The sequence below is a fragment of the Trachypithecus francoisi genome, unplaced genomic scaffold, assembly GCF_009764315.1.
Source record: "Trachypithecus francoisi isolate TF-2019V2 unplaced genomic scaffold, Tfra_2.0 Contig01474, whole genome shotgun sequence".
Classification (NCBI taxonomy): Eukaryota; Metazoa; Chordata; class Mammalia; order Primates; family Cercopithecidae; genus Trachypithecus; species Trachypithecus francoisi.
The window spans coordinates 9,888,333-9,906,191 of NW_022681435.1; the positions used below are offsets into that span (position 1 = coordinate 9,888,333).

Consider the following 17,859-nt stretch of genomic DNA (forward strand, 5'->3'; position numbering starts at 1 on the left):
ACTTCCTGAGGCCTCCCCAGAAGCTGAGTAGATGCCATCACTGTGTTTCCTGTACAGCCTGCAGAACTGTGAGCCGGCTAAATCTCTTTTCTTTACAAATTAGTCTCGGGCATTTCCTTACAGCAATGCAAGAATGGCCTAATACATAGGGGGTTTAATCAAGAAGTGAGGAAGAAATCTGGAAAAGGTTTTGAGGGAAAAAAATGAACAAAACTTAATCTTTGACTTTAAGGAAGATGAAACCATTTGTTGCACAAATCCACAAAATCTTCATTGATGCCTTTACTATAACGCAAGCAACACAAGAAAGTCTTCATGCTGTGTGGTGTTGCAGCCCAAGTCACTGTGGTGGACTGCTGTCAGTCAAGGTGAGCAGTCCTTCTTTCTGGAGGCTCTATATGATGCTTTTGTCCAACAGTAGTCCTGGAGGAATCCTTGGATAACCATATCTGCTCAGTGCAAAGTTGGGCAGGCATCATGGAACTTTCCAGCACACGTCTCATTCCCTAGTGAAATCCAGAGTAACATTCTGCCCTGGGTTCCACATCAACATTCAAATATTAAACTCTGAGCCACCTTACTAGAAAATAAGTGTGCCTCTGTGAAGAGAAAAACAGGAACTACGTGAAGAAAAATATACCAAGTACTTTATAAATAGAGAGGCTCTTTCTTTCTCTTAATCCTTCCTGGAGATGTCCTCCTGTTCCAATCCCTCTCCCCATGACCCCCCTACCCCTTCCTCCATACACATACAAATGAAACAAATGGCCTGTTATTTTTCTTTTGTAATAAATAAGGAGTGAAAAAGCATTCCTAGGGAAAAATAAAAGAGAACCGGAAAATGATGAACTAACATCCGACCCAATAATGGTATCTAAAATTTTGATCCAAAACTCTTGTCCCTGCTAGTGGGGAGAACAGACATCCCACTCATTCGAGTTATGCTCTGGGTTCTACACCAATGCTACAAACGAGAACAGAAAATCTTCCGGGGTGCCTTTCACATAATAACTGACAGCCGTTTTTAACAGGTTTACAATAAAGGCCAGGCATGATGGGTCATGCCTGAAATCCTAGCACTTTGAGAGGCCAGAGGTGGGAGGATCAGTTGAGCCCAGGAGTTAGAAGCTGCTGTGAAATATGATTGCACCACTGCACTTCAGCCTGGGTGACAGAGTGAGACCCTATTTCTAGAAAAAACAAAACAAACACAATAAAAATAAATAAATAATTCAGTAATATTTTCAATTTCATTGATCATTATTATTCCACTAATTTGAAGCTTTCTATTTTTGTTTTATATAAAAAAAAATACTACCAGGGAAAACCATGCCAAATATTCTCTGTTGGCAGACTAGAGAAAGGATTAAGCCAAGAAAAGATGAGTTATAATTTGTCAGAATCCAGGTCTCTACATGTGTACAGAGATGGAAAGTGTGAGTAATTAAATAATTCAGGCAAACCCTTAACTGTCTCTGTCTTTTTATTGAAACTTCCGGCTAAAATAAGCCTGAAAGAGAGAGTATACATGCTTGTGAAACTGAATCAAAGGGTGGAACTAAGAACAGGGAGGTGCTAACATTTTTTTTTTTTTTTTAATTTCTTCAGTTGAAAGTTTCCGAACTCTTCAGCCACAATCTCTTACTACAGGAGCAAATAGCCAATTCTGCTCCAGTGGAAGAAAACCAGGTATTGTAAATATTTCTTTGGCTAATGATTTTATTTATGTTTTTCTTCTTGGTTGAAGTGCTTAGCTAAGTAACAAATAATGAAGACCCTTTCTCCCAAAAAAGTCCAGAAATAATAGATAAGGCCCAATCTCTTAAGAATTTTTCTGTATAAGTCGTAGAGTAACCTGAGCTAGTTTGAAGTTTGTACTAGAAAGAGGGATACGGGAGAAAGAACATTCATTCCCCAAAAAAGTTAGAGAAATTGTTTTTCTAGGAATCATGGAGTGGAATTTGCTCCTTGTTTTACCTGGAATTGTGAAATCAGGAGTGGAGTTTCCTCCAGTCACTTTTCTGCATCTGTCAAAATAGGCAGAGAGAAATAGAATATTCTCTCAGGACAGTTGAGCCAAAACCCTTCAACCCTTTAGCAAATGTGAGCTTGGCACCCTGAATTTGGATCCTAGTCATTAATATATGGAACTCATGGTTTGACTCTTTAACTGTTCCCCCTTAAACCCAAAACCCCACTCTCCTCTCCTGGCCACCATTTCATGGGCTGTTAGCTTTCTTCTCTTCTGTGGAATAACCAATGTTCCGAATCCCCCACATTACACTAGGCGCTCTTCATAAACCACCCCGAACTATTACCTATCTCTAAAACAGGCCTTAGGTGAATAGAGAGGTGCTGGAGATTGAGGGAAGCTGTCATTCTCTGATACGCACAACTCCATGAGGAGGTAATATTATCATTGTCATCAGAAAGGCAAGAGGCCCTAGGGAGTGTCTCACGGAAAATGGGACAAGAATCCTTCTCCTTACTCTCCAGATCTTCTTTCTCCTCCTGATGGTTCTCCATCACATAATCTCTCTCTTTAGCCACTAAAATCTTAAACACAATGAGATACAAAAGCAAAAGCAACTGTATTCAGAGTCTAGAGAATGAAGTTGCAGTTTTGACTCTGCTGTGCATCCTCTGCTCAATCAGCCTCTCTCAGCTTCAGTTTCTTAGCAGACAAAATGGGGGAATTGGGTTAGGGAGATTCCAAGGGTCTTTCCAACTCTGATATGATAGGGGCATGTGATGATGAAATGTCTACGATGAGACGTTTTGATGAATGACACTATCTTTTTCTTGCTTTTTTCATTCTCTTTGGCTTCTCCTCCGAGGCTGTCTACAGGTTAAGCTCATAGATGATCAGTTTACAGCTCTTAAAAACTGCAAAAGAGCAATTAATTTTGAAAATGACATGGTAGACTTCTGACCTACGCATTTGCAGTCTTCTCTGAAAATATAATTGTCCAACATTTGTATGGAATAATTATTTCCTGTAAAATTTCATCTCACAATTCTACACCCTTCAGAAAGTATTTTTCATTGTTGGGTTAAATATCACTAATGGATGGCTTAGTACTTCATTAGATTTCTTTAAAAAAAGAAAACAAAGAATTGTTTCTCTTGTATGTTCTGGGTAACATCTGATATATAAATAATGATATTAATAAGGGAATTAATGAAGATGAATACAACTAAATATTAAGTTTACATGAGAAATTAGCTTTTATAATAGAGAATTATTGTTTTCAGGAACATGTTACAAGTAAATAAACACTAGAATAACCATAAACTGAGGTAGAAAAACCCCAGCCTCTAAAATGGTACTTTCTCACCACTTCATGAAGAGTGTGGTTTGGCCAAGAACCAAATGCTTTCCATGTGAATTTAATTCATGAGTTTTAAAAATACAAAGCTTGATATATACTGTATGCAGGTAACAAAATGTTAGTTGAATGAATAAGAGCCTTAAAGGAAGTATAGTGTTATTTTGAAGATGACATTTGATTTGTTGAGGAAGAAATAGTCACAGGCAAATATTCAATATTTTATGAGGGTGTAGAATTACTACAGAACTACAGTCTTTTTTGTTTACTGTTTAATCAAATCATGTCAGCCTGGGATTATCAGAAGCTTTTGGAGTAGTCAGGAGCCACACCTAGGGCATGATTTAGAGGCGGGGAAGCTGTTTGGGTAAGTGTAAGTTTATGGCTAGGAGGGATTCCCACAGTATCACTATTAACTCCGAGTTATGATGAAACCAAAACTTTGTCTACACATGTCTCTCTCATGATTAAGTTATTTGAGTATAGAGAATTCCTAATGTCTTCCAAAGCTCTCATTCTAGGTTTCTCAGAAGGCCAGGTGATGTGCATGCAAGGCCTAACTCTATACAACCTTGGCATTAATGAGATTTCCTAGGCCTAATAATTGGAATTATTTTATTTTTTAAATAATTTCAGTTTTTATTTTTGACTCAGAGGGTACATATGCAGGTTTGTTAGAAGGGTATAAAGTATGATGTTGAGGTTGAGGTTTGATTGATTCCATCACCTAAGTAGTGAGCATAGTATCCAAGAGTTAGTTTTTCAATCTTTTCTCCTTTCTCTGTCTCCCCACTCTAGTAGTCCCCAGTGTCTATTTTTGCCATCTTTATGTCTATGAGTACCCAATGTTTATCTCCCACTTATAAGTGAGAACACGTGGTATTTGGTTCCTGTCGTAATTTGCTTAGGATAACAGACTCTAGGGCATCCAAGATGTAGAAAGGTACATGATTTAATTCCGTCTTTTGGTTGCACAGTATTCCGTGGTGTGTAGGTACCATGTATTCCTTATCCAGTCCAACACTAATGGGCACCTAGGTTGATTTCATGTCTTTGCTATTGTGAATAGTGCTGTGATGAACACATATGTGTGTGTGTCTTTGGTAGAATGATTTATTTTCTTTTTAATGTATACCCAGTGACGGAATTGCTAATTTGAAGAGTAGTTCTAAGTTCCTTGGGAAACCTCCAAACTGCTTTCTATAGTGGCTGATCTAATTTACATTTCCATCAACAGTGTACCCTTTTCTCCACAGCCTCACCAGCGTCTCTTGTTTTTTGACTTCTTAATAATAGCCATTCTGACATATATGAGGTAGTATTCATTATGGTTTTGACTTGCACTTCTCCAATGATTAACGATGTTGAGCATTTTTTCATGTTTGTTGCCCACTTGTATGTCTTCTTTTGAGAAGTGTCTGTTCATGTCCTTTGGCATTTTTTAATGCGGTTGTTTTTTGCTTGTTGAATTAAGTTTCTTATACATAATGGATATTACACTATTTTCAGTGGAATAGTTTGCAAATATTTTCTTCCATTCTGTAGTTGTCTGTTTACTCTGTTGATAGTTTATTTTACCGTGCAGAAGCTCTTCAGTTTAATTAGGTCCCACTTTGTTTTTTGTTGTAATTGCTTTTGAATACTTAGTCATGAATACTTTCCCCAACACTGATATCCAAAATGGTGTTTCCTAGATTTTTTTTCTAGGGTTCTGATAGTCTGAGATCTGACATTCAAGTCTTTAGTCCATCTTTAGTTCATTTTTGTACATGTTGAAAAGTGGGGTCTACTTTCATTTTTCTAGATATGGTTAATCAGCTATCCCAGCACCATTTATTGAATAGAGAGTCCTTTCCCAGTTGCTTGTTTTTGTTTACTTTGTTAAAGATAAGATGTCTGTAGGTGTGCAACTTTATTTCTGGGTTCTCCATTCTGTTCCATTGGCCTATGTGTCTGTTTTTGTGCCAGCATCAGGCTGTTTTGGTTACTGTAGGCTTACAGTATAGTTTGAAATTGGGTAATGTTATGCTTCCAGCTTTGTTCTTTTTTTCTTAGGGCTGCTTTGGATATTGGGGCTCTTTTCTGGTTCCATATGAAATTTAGAATAGTTTTTTCCAATTCTGTGGAAAAAAATGATGTTGGTAGTTTGACAGAAATAGCATTTAATCTGAGGTTTGCCTTGGGCAGTATGGTCATTTTAACAATATTGATTTTTCCTGTCCACGAGCATGGAATGTTTTTCCATTTGTTTGTATTATTTATGATTTTTTTAGCAGTGTTTTTTTTAGCTCACTTTGTAGAGATCTTTCCATTTCTTCATCAGGTATATTCCTGGGTATTTAATTTATTTATTTATTTTTGACTATTGTAAATGGAATTGTAGTCTTGAGTTGGCTCCCTGTTTGAATGTTACTGGTGTATAGAAATGCTACTGATTTTTGTGCATTGGTTTTGTGTTCTGAAACTTTACTGAAGCCATTTTTCGGTTCCAGGAGGCTTTTGGTGGAGTCTTTAGGGTTTTGTAAGTATAGAATTACATTGTCAATGAAGAGAGATAGTTTGACTTCCTCTTTTCCTATTTGGGTGCCTTTTATGTCTTTCTTTGTCTCATTGCTCTGGCCAGGACTTCCAGTACTATGTTGAATAGGAGTGGTAAGAGTAGACATCCTTGTCTTGTTCCAGTTCTCAAGGGAAATGCTTCCAGCTTTTGCCTGCTCAGGATGATATTGGCTGTGGGTTTGTTACAGATAGCTCTTACTATTTTGAGGTATATTCCTTCAACACCTAGTTTGTTGAGGGCTTTTATCATGAATGGATATTGGATTTTATTGAAAGCTTTCTCCACCTCTATTGAGATGATCAGATGTTTTTTGTTTTTAATTGTGTGGTGAATCACATTTATTGACTTGTTCATGTTGAACCAATATAGTACTTCAGGAACAAAGCCTACTTGATGGTGGTAAATTAACTTTTTGATATACTACTGGATTCAGTTTGCTAGGATTTTGTTGAGCATTTTGGCATCTATGCTCATCACAGATATTTGCCTATAGGTTTCTTCTTCTGTTGTGTCTTTGCCAAGTTTTGGTATCAGGATGATGCTGGCTTTGTAAAATGAGTTAGAGTGGAGTCCCTCTTCTTCAATTTTTTGAAATTATTTCATCAGGATTGATGTCAGCTTGTCTTTGTACACCTGGTAGAATTCAGCTGTGAATCTACTTGTTCTGGGGCATTTTTTCATTGGTAGGATTTTATCATTGATTCAATTTTGAAATTTGATATTGATCTGTTCAGGGTCTAAATATTTTCCTAATTCAATTTTGAGAGGTTATGTGTTTTCAGGAATTTATTCCTTTTCTCTAGATTTTCTAGTTTATGTGCATACCAGTAGTCATAGTAGTCTCTGAGGATCATTTGCATTTCTGTGGGATCTGTTGTAATGTCACTTTTGTTATTTCTGATTGTGCTTATTTATATCTCCTCTTTTTTTCTTTGTTAATCTAGCCTGCAGTCTATCAATCATGTTTATACTTTCAAAAAACCAACTTTTTGTTTTGTTGATTCTTTGTATGGATTTTTGGGTCTCAATTTCATTCAGTTTTGTTTTGATTTTACTTGTGATTTTTTCCTTTGGAAGCTTTAGGGTTAATTTGTTTTTCTTTCTCTAGTTTGTCTAGGTCTGATGTTTGATAATACGAAATATTTCTAACTTTTTAAGGTAGGCATTTAGTGCTATAAATTTTCCACCTAACACTGCTTTTTGCTGCATCTTAGAGACTTTGGTGTGTTATGTCTCTGTGTCTATTTCAAAGATGTTGATTTCTGCCGTAATTTCATTGTTTACCAAAAAGTAATTCAGTAGCAAGTTGTTTAACTTCCAAGTAATTCTGTGGTTTTGAGAAATCTTCTTGGCATTGATTTCTATTTTTATTGCACTGTGGTCTGAGAGTATAGTTGGTATATTATTATTTTGAGGTATATTCCTTCAACACCTAGTTTGTTGACGGTTTTTATCATGAATGGATATTGGATTTTATTGAAACCTTTCTCCACCTCTATTGAGATGATCAGATGTTTTTTGTTTTTAAGTGTGTGGTGAATCACATTTATTGACTTGTGTATGTTGAACTAATATAGTACTCCAGGAACAAAGCCTACTTGATGGTGGTAAATTAACTTTTTGATGTGCTACTGGATTCAGTTTTTAAAAATTTGTTGAGACTTGCTTTATGGCTGAGCATGTGATCAATCCTGGAGTATATTCCATACGCAGATGAGAAGAATGCATATTCTGTGGTTGATGGTGGGAGTATTTTGTAGATGTTTATTAATAAGTCCAATTGCTCAAGTTTTTCTTTGTTAGTTTTCTGACTCAACGATCTGTCTAATGCTGTCAGTGGGGTGTTAAAGTCCCCCACTATTATCGTGTGTCTATCTAAGTCTTTTTGTAGGTTGAAGAGTACTTGTCTTATGAATCTGGGAGCTCCAATGTTGGGTGCATATACATTTAGTAAAGTTTTCTTGTTGAATTGAACCCTTTGCCATTATATAATACCCTTCTTTGTCACTTTTTACTTTTCTTGGCTTAAAGCCTGTTGCATCTGGTATAAGAATAGCACCCACTGCTGTATTTTGTTTTCAATTTGTGTGATAGCTCTTCCTCCAACCATTTACATTGAGCCTATGGGTGTTATTACATGTGAGATGGGTCTCTTAAAGAGAGCAGATTAATGGGTCTTGTTTTTTAACCCAACTTGACACTCTGTGTTTTTTACATATGGTGTTTAGCCCATTTACATTCAAGGTTAATATTGATATGTGAGGTGTCAATCCTATTATGAAGTTATTAGCTGGTTGCTTTGTGGTTTCTATTGTGTGGTTGCTTTATAAAGTGTGTGCACTATGTACTTAAGTAACAGGTATCATTCTTTTGTTTCCATGCTTAAAACTTCCTTAAGGATTTCTTGTAAGGCTGGTCTAGCAGTAACAGATTCTCTTAGCACTTGGTTAAATCATTTAACCTATTTGAGAAATTATTTTGCCATAAAATCAAAATAGATGGAATTAACTATAGAAACCTAGTTTTAAAAGGCTTTTAAATTAAAATATTGTTGTATCGGTTGGGTATGGTATGTTGGCTTTGGTTTAGAGTGGACTCAGTAGCATAATATCCATGCAGTATCCTCAGTTATAATCATAATCAATGATGTCTGAAGTTGCCTCAGTGGTCTAGGCTGTGAGTGTTTGTGATGGAGTGGAGGTGGTGCACATTTGCTGTGGATTGGGGCACCTGTCGTTTTCAGGCCAGGTACATGCAGGTGTGGTAGGCTGGCCAGCTGTTTGGTTGCTTCCATTAGAGATGACATTTAAATGCTGAGTATAATATCAAAAAAGATAAAGAAACCTGAGTACTCTTGTTCCAGAAGACCAGTTTCAGAGGGTCTCAAATGAGTGAGAATAAAGACAGTCTTAACTTCTCAACTTCTCTACAAGCATTTTCCAATTAATTGTGCATGATTCCATGTTTACATAAATTAAAAATGGTAGTTACAGCCCAAACCATGAATATTGTAAATGAGTAATAAAAATGTATAAGCACCCATTTTGTGCAAAATCCTTAGCTAGGTGTTGTTGGGTGCATGAAGCAGCGTAAGAAGAATATATTGCTCTCAAGAAGCTTATGCTGGAGTTGGAAAAAATAGAGACAAACACATGGAAACAAAACTAGTGGTGTGAAAAATGTCAAAAGAGTCGCAAAAACTATGTTATGGGACTCAGCTTTTAACTGACCAGAATCCATTTATTCTCTAATGCATATTAGCACTAAAATTTGAGACAATTCCCTTAAATTCTCTAAATTTCAGTGTTTTAATATATAAAATACTAATATCAGACTAGAATTTTGCTAAAGTCTATTCAGCTCTTATGACTACATATATGGATATGTATGCAAATATGAATACATATTTTTTCAAAGGTGAAGTGGAAAGAAATATTCATAAGCTGTCTATCTTTTGCTTTATTTTTCTTAGGTTTCCTCAATGGACACTCTAGCAACATCAATCAACCAGTTTGCCTTGGAGTTGAGCAAAAAGCTAGCTGAATCTGCTCAGGGTAAAAATATTTTCTTTTCTTCCTGGAGCATCTCAACTTCCTTGGCCATGGTGTATTTGGGCACAAAAGGCACCACTGCAGCCCAAATGGCCCAGGTGAGTGGAAGAGGTCAACCATCTTCTGTTTCTTGTAAACTAAGTGCTTTCATTGCCTTTTAACTTCAGTTTTCTCTTGACAACTCAATAATTTAAATTTCAAAATAGCATTCTCTAAAACAAGACAGACATTAAAAAATTCTATATCATAAAACAAATCCTGGTAAAGGGAATCAGTTTTCAAACTGTTGCTGGGAAAACCATTTGAGAACCTGTGTCCTTTAGCAAAATAAAATGGAGAAAGGATGAGGTTATCAATTTTTGTTCAACACCAAAACCAATTTTATTTTGATGATATTATTTCAAAAAGTAATCGGTCAAACTTTAAATAACAGAATTATTCAGCATCTTTATAATCACGTAAGGATTTTCTTGGAGACACAAAAAAGAAAAATAGAAGAATTCTGTTTCTCACGCTTTGTTTGATTCTCTCTTTGTTTAGTACCTGGTTATCTGAATGGAGTCCTGGTTATCTGAATGGAGCCCATTAAGATCATTAAAGTAACAATATAATACTATTGTACACAGAACTATTTTTGCAATAAGCATCCTCAAAACACTGTGTGTATATAATATATATATATATAGCCATAGATAGCAAAATAGCTGTATGTGTAAAAATATATATGAATGCATATACATATATGCAACAATATGTATATATAAATGTGTTTTTAAATAAAAATAAAAACAGAAAGAGTAAACTTGGCCCCAAATCTTGCAAAATCAAAAGGCCAAGTGACAGAATTTTCACCCAAGAAGGTGACTTCCTTGCAAAGTATGGGTATGAACACAGCTGGTAATTCTGAAAGATATGGGCAGGACACATGCTCTATTAGTCTGGACTTGGGATATCATCCTTACTCTTGTGGTTCACAAGATATCAGGTAGTTTAAAAAGTACAACAGCAACAACAAAATCCTTGTTCACAACCTGTTAATGATTGGTTCATTAGCTCAAAAGTCTTAATAATTAATGTGATAGACAATCTTAAGTGGATTCCAGTGTGAGTCTATTTCATGTAAATATATTGCTGGATGTTGCTTGTCCTTGTTTCAGATGTTAACACTTTCAGTTGCAAATGAGCCTCATGAATTAACTGTGCACCCCTTTTATGGCAGGTGGCCCTTGTTTTATTACCATGGGTCAATGCAACCCTTGATGCAATATACTGTATTTTTTATTGTCAGCCAGGTCCAGGACATGGGAGATAAAAGTATTTCCTTCTGTCCTTCTGTTCTACTGTTGCACAATTCCAAGGAAAGAAGGGTATCTACGTCTTTCCTGTTAACTTTCCAATGAAATGCTGGGGTGAACACGAACATTGTGCCTATATATGTCAAGTGGTGGTAGACAATAGGAACTGAGCATTTAACTAGAAAAAAAAACAACTAAAATTCCTTAATTTTCCACATAATTACGGCGTTTACTTAAACTGTCTAAATGATTACCTCAGTTGCACACCTAGCATTCTTCTTAAAACAACCATGAGTAAAAAGGAAATATGGAAAATAAGAGAATTTTACGTCAAGGTTTTCCCAACATCATTCTAGTTATAAAACATAGGAAAATAAAGAGACTAGTAACTTAAATTGGACTTTAGAAAATGTGTTTAAAAGCAGTTCTTGACTTATTTTATTAAACACATTTTTTAAGTTAAGTCAGAGCCCCCTTTTAAATTAATTATATGTTCTGCAATTATAGGAATGACTGACTTGTATTTACAGATGATGTGTAATTTATATGATTAATTCTCTGCAGTCTATTCATTTGTCTTTTTATTGAAATTACAGGTGCTTCAATTTAACAGAGACCAGGGAGCCAAATCCAGCCCTGAAAGTGAAAAAAAAAGGAAAATGGTATATCTTATCCTTTAATACACATTTGATAATTAAGGAAAAAGTACTTTTAGCACACGTATTTTAGTGATAATTTAAGCAACTTTTATCAGGTAACTTTTCTTAGAAACATATATTAAAGTTATAGAAACTTTTTTTTGGAATACAAAATGTCTACACTTTTTGAAAGATCTCTTGTCCCCACGCCCTTTTAATCTCTCTAAAAATTTCTCCAGTTTCAAAATTTTTCTTGCCTGCTTTTGCAAACTAAATGTGAAGAAAATTATGGCCTCAATAACATTTCATTCTTTTGTACTAACACTAAGGAAAACATTTTTATCCACTTTAGGATCATTTTCAGCTTTTGTTTGCAATTCACCAAATAATTTTATTTAGCTTTAGTTTGCTAACATGTACGTAACTCTTGTTCAACATTTTTATTTGACTAATTCCTTCTATTTTAAAGGAATTCAACTTGAGCAACTCGGAAGAAATACACTCTGATTTCCATACACTTATCTCAGAAATCCTCAAGCCCAACGATGACTACCTACTTAAAACAGCCAATGCGATATATGGTGAGAAAACGTATCCATTTCACAATGTAAGTGCAAATGTCTTATTTTAAGCTAATGGAAAAGAAAGCAATATGAGACCTATCAGTAAACTCTGTATATTTCTTTCTATACAAATAAATGTACTCTGTACATTTATTTCTATTCATGTACATCATTTTTAGATTCACTGTTGAGTAATATGGCGAGTAATAAGTCTTATCTAAAATACATAGGTCAAGCCATCACTTTACCAAATAGGCAAGAAAATTATCATCTCCCACTAATTTCAAAGAAGAGTCCAAGGGTAAAAAGCAGAAAAATGCAAAAAGGAAATTGAAAATATTGCTGCATGCATGGTTCTTAAGGAAAAATATCTACTAATAACAGAAATGTGGCATTAAATGTGCTATAGAATCTTAAATACTTTTGAAAATAAGTTCATGTTCAAGTATTAGGGACAATCTTAATGTGGTCAGTACTTCCCTGTAAACAATCAATTAGATCAATCAATGAGTGTCTAGTGGTAAAGGAAACCAATAACAGGTCTCAAACCAGATCTAGCACTCAGATATTTCTGTCTAGAATAAAGAGGTAACCCCTGAGAATGGCCTACAAATACATATGGAGACTTGGCTGGAGACTGTCTACTTGGGAGCAAAACTGATCTTGGGATGAGAGAAGTAAACAGTTTTCACATCAAGACTTTACAGACTTTGGGAACATGAAACATGAAATAATATCAACTTCTCTTTGCTAATGGTTGAAATCCCACCAATGTAGACCATGAAGACTCTGTCCTCAGTTAAGAGAGTCACATGACAACCAAGGTCAATAATTTACTTCTTTGTCCATCATCTCCTTAGGCAGGACGACCCACGTGTCCAGTGGGCAAAGAGTAAGGAAATTAGATAGGGTAGAAGAATAGCAATAAGATAAAATAAAGCTACCTTGTGATTTCAAGCAATGCTATCCTTGTTCAAATCTAGTGAATTCTGGGGAGTTCAGGACTTGAGCTTTGTTACCACTAAAGATATAAAACCAGCCAAATGGAATCTTAAAGACAGTTTCCTTTCTTGTAGGCTCATGGACTCCGGTTTGATTCAGAAGTAGGAGAAATGATTGACTTAGTGGGCACTTGGAAACAAAAGGGACACAGAGATAGAGACAAACATATTTTTATATGTCCACAAGCCCTGAGTTAAGACAGGCAGTGGTCCCTCATAAATATTTAACTTTTCTTTTTACTAGATTTTAAATTCCACAGAATTTAGACTTCATAATCTTCAAGCCACTTCCTGGCAACAGAATTAACTCATCACTTTTTACTCCCTATAAGCCCTCCATAAAGTAAGCAAATTGAAGGAATACTACATGGTCTTGAAGAAAAAATTATGTTCCCAAGGCAGGTGCCCCCATAAGAGCCACCTCAGTCATAGCCTACATGTGATGACTGCCACTGTGTGAACATCAGAGGACCAGGAGGAATTAGAGGCCTCATTTCTTTTTTTTTCCTCAGAATGCCTAATATAACATTCGACTCTGCTTACAAATCCATTTTCATGGCAGAATATCATTTTCTTCAAGGGCCCTCCACAAGGTTCTTGATGTTTAGAATCCACAGAAGGAAGCTACCAGTATCACAACCCTCACTTTGGTTGCATCCCTACCATAGAAAGTCAAGTACAATGCTCAATACCTCTTGACCACTGGGGTCACTCTTTTTAATTGTAGTCCCTTTCCATTCTAGCCTCATTTCAAGGCATGGATAAAAATAGAAAGGAAGAGGATGTGGAAGCCCCAAAAATGTGGGCATCAGTACTTCCTTCCACAGCTGGAGCTTTCCATAGCTAGCCAGTGCCCTGCTAAGTTTGGAGAGGGAGGTATTTAGCTTTTGACCAAAACTGGGAGTCAGGAAAGAGAGAATGGAGTCATGGTGTGGGAGTGTGCAATTGCCTGCCTACCTAGTTCTTTTGATAATCTAAATAGATTTGATTTCTCAGTTTTGAACAAACTCTACAAAAGAGGATTTTATCTATGTCTTTCAGAAATATTTAGAAGACATGAAAACATATTTTGGTGCAGAGCCTCAGTCTGTTAACTTTGTGGAAGCTTCTGACCAAATCAGAAAGGAGATCAACTCTTGGGTTGAAAGACAGACCGAGGGTAAGCTTTCCCCAAGGGGCTTGGCAGTGTGCTTTTCCCAAACATCCTTGTATTTATTTTAGTTAGTGTCATGTGTAAGTATGTATATTCCTTAAATAGAAGTGTGGACACATTGTAAATACTCAGAACATTATTTCTATTCGTGTACATAATTTTTAGATTCACTGCCTAATAATAAGTTTTATTTAAAACACATAGGTCATCACTTTACCAAATAGACAAGAAAATTATCATCTCCCACTAATTTCAAAGAAGAGTCCAAGGGTAACAAGCAGAAAAATGCAAAAAGGAAATTGAAAATACTGCTGCATGCATGGTTTTTAAGGAAAAATATCTACAGAAATGTGGCATTAAATGTGCTACAGAATCTTAAATACTTTTCAAAATAAGTTCATGTTCAAGTATCAGTTAGACTATGGATTAAACTACTCTAAAGAAGAGACCCAAAATATAGTGGCTTAATAAGACACAAGTTTGTCTTTCTCTCAAATAATAGTTCAAAGGGAGTTAGGCATCCTAGGTTAGAGAGAGCATTCTGTCTTGCAAGGCCATCCAGAGATCCAGGCTGGTATTCAGCGCTGCCATCCTCAATACATGGCTTCCATCTCTAGGTGCAAGATGGTTCTTAAAATAGCCAGTTGTACTAGCAGCAGGAAGTGGGGAAAAGAAATTTCAACAAAAGCTAACTTGTGTTTAAGGGGATGCCCTGGAAGTTTCAGACGTCAATTCCACTCATATTCCACTGGCCTAGACGTAGTTCATGGCATACTTTCTGCTAGGGTGACCAATACATTCTGGTTTGCCTGTGACTTTCCTAGTTTTAGGATCAAAAAGCCCCTAATTCCAGGCAAGAGTGACCAACCACATTCCAGTCACTATACTTGCTGGAAGAAAGACCTGCGAAATGGAGTTTTCAGCTGGGTTGCCACTTGTCACCTAAATTTCAGGGTTTTATTTCTAAAAAGAAATAGTAGACGGATTCTCCCAGGCAATTTGACAGTCTTTTATTATTATCTTTATTTTAGACATAAGGAAGCTGAGATTTTAGAGAAATTATCTATGATTACACAGCTTAAAGTTTCAGAAATAGGATTTCAAATATGTCAGTTTAGTTCCAAAGTCTGAACTGATTTCTGCACATCATGCTGCCTTTTAAATCAACATTTCAATTGATATTCTATTCTATCTTAGGAAGAAATACAAAGGCATCATCATTAATGAAGATTAATTCATCATTCATGACTTAATGAAGATTAATTTATCATTTGTCATTAATGAATATTAATGATGATGCCTTTGCTTTGTGTTTAAGCACATGGAATGTTTCGCTGTCTTCTCCCCTGAACTTCAGGACTCATAACAAATACCTGCTAGACATAATTGTCAAGCGTCCCATGCATTTCAAATTCAACATACCTGAAATCACATTCAGAATGGTTTTCCCAGACCTTGTCTTCCTCATGTATTCTGCATCTTGGTGAATGGGTACACCAACCATACACTTGCCCAGAATAGTAATCTGAGAGATATTCTAAATTCTCCCCTTTCCTTTGCTTCCTCTTAAGTGTTTCTCAGAGTTCACTCTTCCTTTCAAATCCGTTCCTCCACAGTCTTTCTTTCTTTGCTATCTTGTATCTGCACAGATGCAATAATTTGCCTCTAATCTTGTTCCCTTCAAATCTAACCTCTATTTACCACCCAAAGTACCTGCCTAAAATGTAAATTAGACCAGATAGGCCATGTCACCCCTCTACTCAAAACTGATTCATGCTGCCCCATGACCCGCGGGATCAGCACAAAGCCCCTAACCAGACACATAAGGCCCAATGTGCCTGTGGAGCCTTGCTTGTCTCTCCACTTCAACTCTTGTCACTCCCTGGATTAAAATTTATATTTCAGGGATTCTACACGTCAGAGTGTCACGAACTCCCTGTGCTACTTAATGGCCCTGTACTCATGCTATTTCTTCTATCTGAAATACCTTTCCCTGCCCTGCCACCCCAACCCCTCCTTTGCCCCCAAATAACTTACCAGGGCTTCATTCAGGCTAAACATCCTCCTCTTTGCTCCCATGACATTTGTGCAAACCTTTACTTTGACACTTACCACACTGTTATCAAAACTAACTGCTTATACATCTACGTCCCCTGCTAGACTCAAGGACTCCATGTGCGATAACTCTGCCTTCAGCTTTAGTCACCCATAACAGGCCTGCTCATAGCAGTTGTTCAGAACATTAACATTTATTGGAATGAATTGATAACATTGGCAGCCCTAAGTGTTCAGTTCCTTTTACATTGAACCCGTGACTCAAAAGCCGTGGTGGAGCAAGAGTGACCATGGTACTTAACTTCCATCCTCATTTGCATTCATCTGAAAATAAGTTTGTTTTGTTTAGAATTATAGATTAGCTAGCATTTACTAAGTACTTGCACTTTTGCAGCTTGTGTGAGACCACATTTGATTGCATAGGCAAAAGTATGTTGTGACCTGCAACACAAATTCAACATAGCAGCAGTAGGAGTAAGCATAGTGCTGGAGTTGGACAAAATGTTAGGTCTTAGATTCCTAGCCTGGTGACTGTTATGTTGTTTGGAAGTCAGGTGGGGATCCTACAGATAGGAAGGCTGGGGCAACTAATCTGCTAGTTTTGCATCCCAGCAAAGCCTTTTAGAGCCAAGAAGACAGCTGTTGTCTGATGCCACATAAGCACAGTTCTTAGGACTTGGTCCTTGCCTTGCTTCCCCAGCTTAGATTGATGCACTCAAGGTACATGACAAGATCCAAGTGTCTGGATTACAGAGCTGTCCAGAAGATCTTCCTATGAAGATGGAAATGTGCCATAAATCTGCACTGTCCAGTGAAGTAGCTTCTATTCCCATGTGACCATAGGTGATTTGAAATGTGGCTAATGTGACTGAGGAACTGAAGTTTCAACTTTATTTCATTTCAATTAATTTAAATTTAAGTAGCCACATGCATCTAGTGGCCACCATATTAGGCAGCATAAGTCTAGAAGTTTCGGTTTTGAAGAAGAACTGAGCAAATAATCTTTTACTTTATGGAAGAAAGGGCAGACTGCTGATTATAGTACTATATGGCCATGGTATGGGACATTCACACTTTAAAAAATACTCTGTTATCATACCACTGGTCAAATGAGAGGCACCAAAAAATAAGCTCATGGTGGACATAGTCCAAATCTTTCACTGAGCCTTGTTTGCCACATCCCATGATTTCATTCCTCCAGCTGACCCTCCTCATTCTATTCCTCAGAAATGGAATTGTCCAGAGAGGGAGAAAGCTGTAATCCTTCTGTATTTTCTATCTTGGACACAAATATCTGCTATTTGGAAGCATTCAGCATCAAATAAAATAAGGAATTAATTAGCTATTCAGAAACTTAGACTTTGTCGAGGCAGAGTTCCATGTGTCCTTAAGGGAAAGTTGCTAGGGTGTTTGGCATGACTAGGTTCTACCTGAATCATCTCAAAGAAACTTCTTTCCTTGAGCTTTCAACAGGTCTTCTCCAAGGTCTTCATTTTTCCTTTAGACAGCAGCATCCAGTATCATTAATAAAAACAACACACCTGCACCCTGAACCTTCCCTAGAAGATTTTAGAATATTTTTCTTTCTTTTTGGTGTTCTGAGGTTTCAACATTATGTTCTAGGCAGGGGTCTTTTTATTTTTATTTATTTAGTTTATAATTTTGCTGGCAATCATTTTAAATCTAAATATAAAGGTCTTCAGGTAAAGGAAAT

General features: G+C 36.5%; 1 protein-coding gene across 2 annotated transcripts in view; it reads left to right on the top strand.

Annotated features, from left to right (window-relative positions):
* Window positions 1-1,557: 1,557 nt before the first annotated feature.
* The window catches only part of SERPINB10 (serpin family B member 10), a 28,046-nt gene continuing 11,744 nt past the window's right edge, over window positions 1,558-17,859 (top strand). The window contains exons 1-5 of one of the 2 annotated variants that reach the window (XM_033175128.1): window positions 1,558-1,689; window positions 9,362-9,538; window positions 11,332-11,397; window positions 11,843-11,980; window positions 13,979-14,096. In XM_033175128.1, the coding sequence (XP_033031019.1) occupies window positions 9,371-9,538; window positions 11,332-11,397; window positions 11,843-11,980; window positions 13,979-14,096 (490 nt within the window). In that variant the 5' untranslated portion in view covers window positions 1,558-1,689; window positions 9,362-9,370. Of the gene's footprint in view, window positions 1,690-5,960; window positions 5,982-9,361; window positions 9,539-11,331; window positions 11,398-11,842; window positions 11,981-13,978; window positions 14,097-17,859 lie in introns of those variants that run through there. The other variant, XM_033175136.1, reaches the window with a different exon arrangement.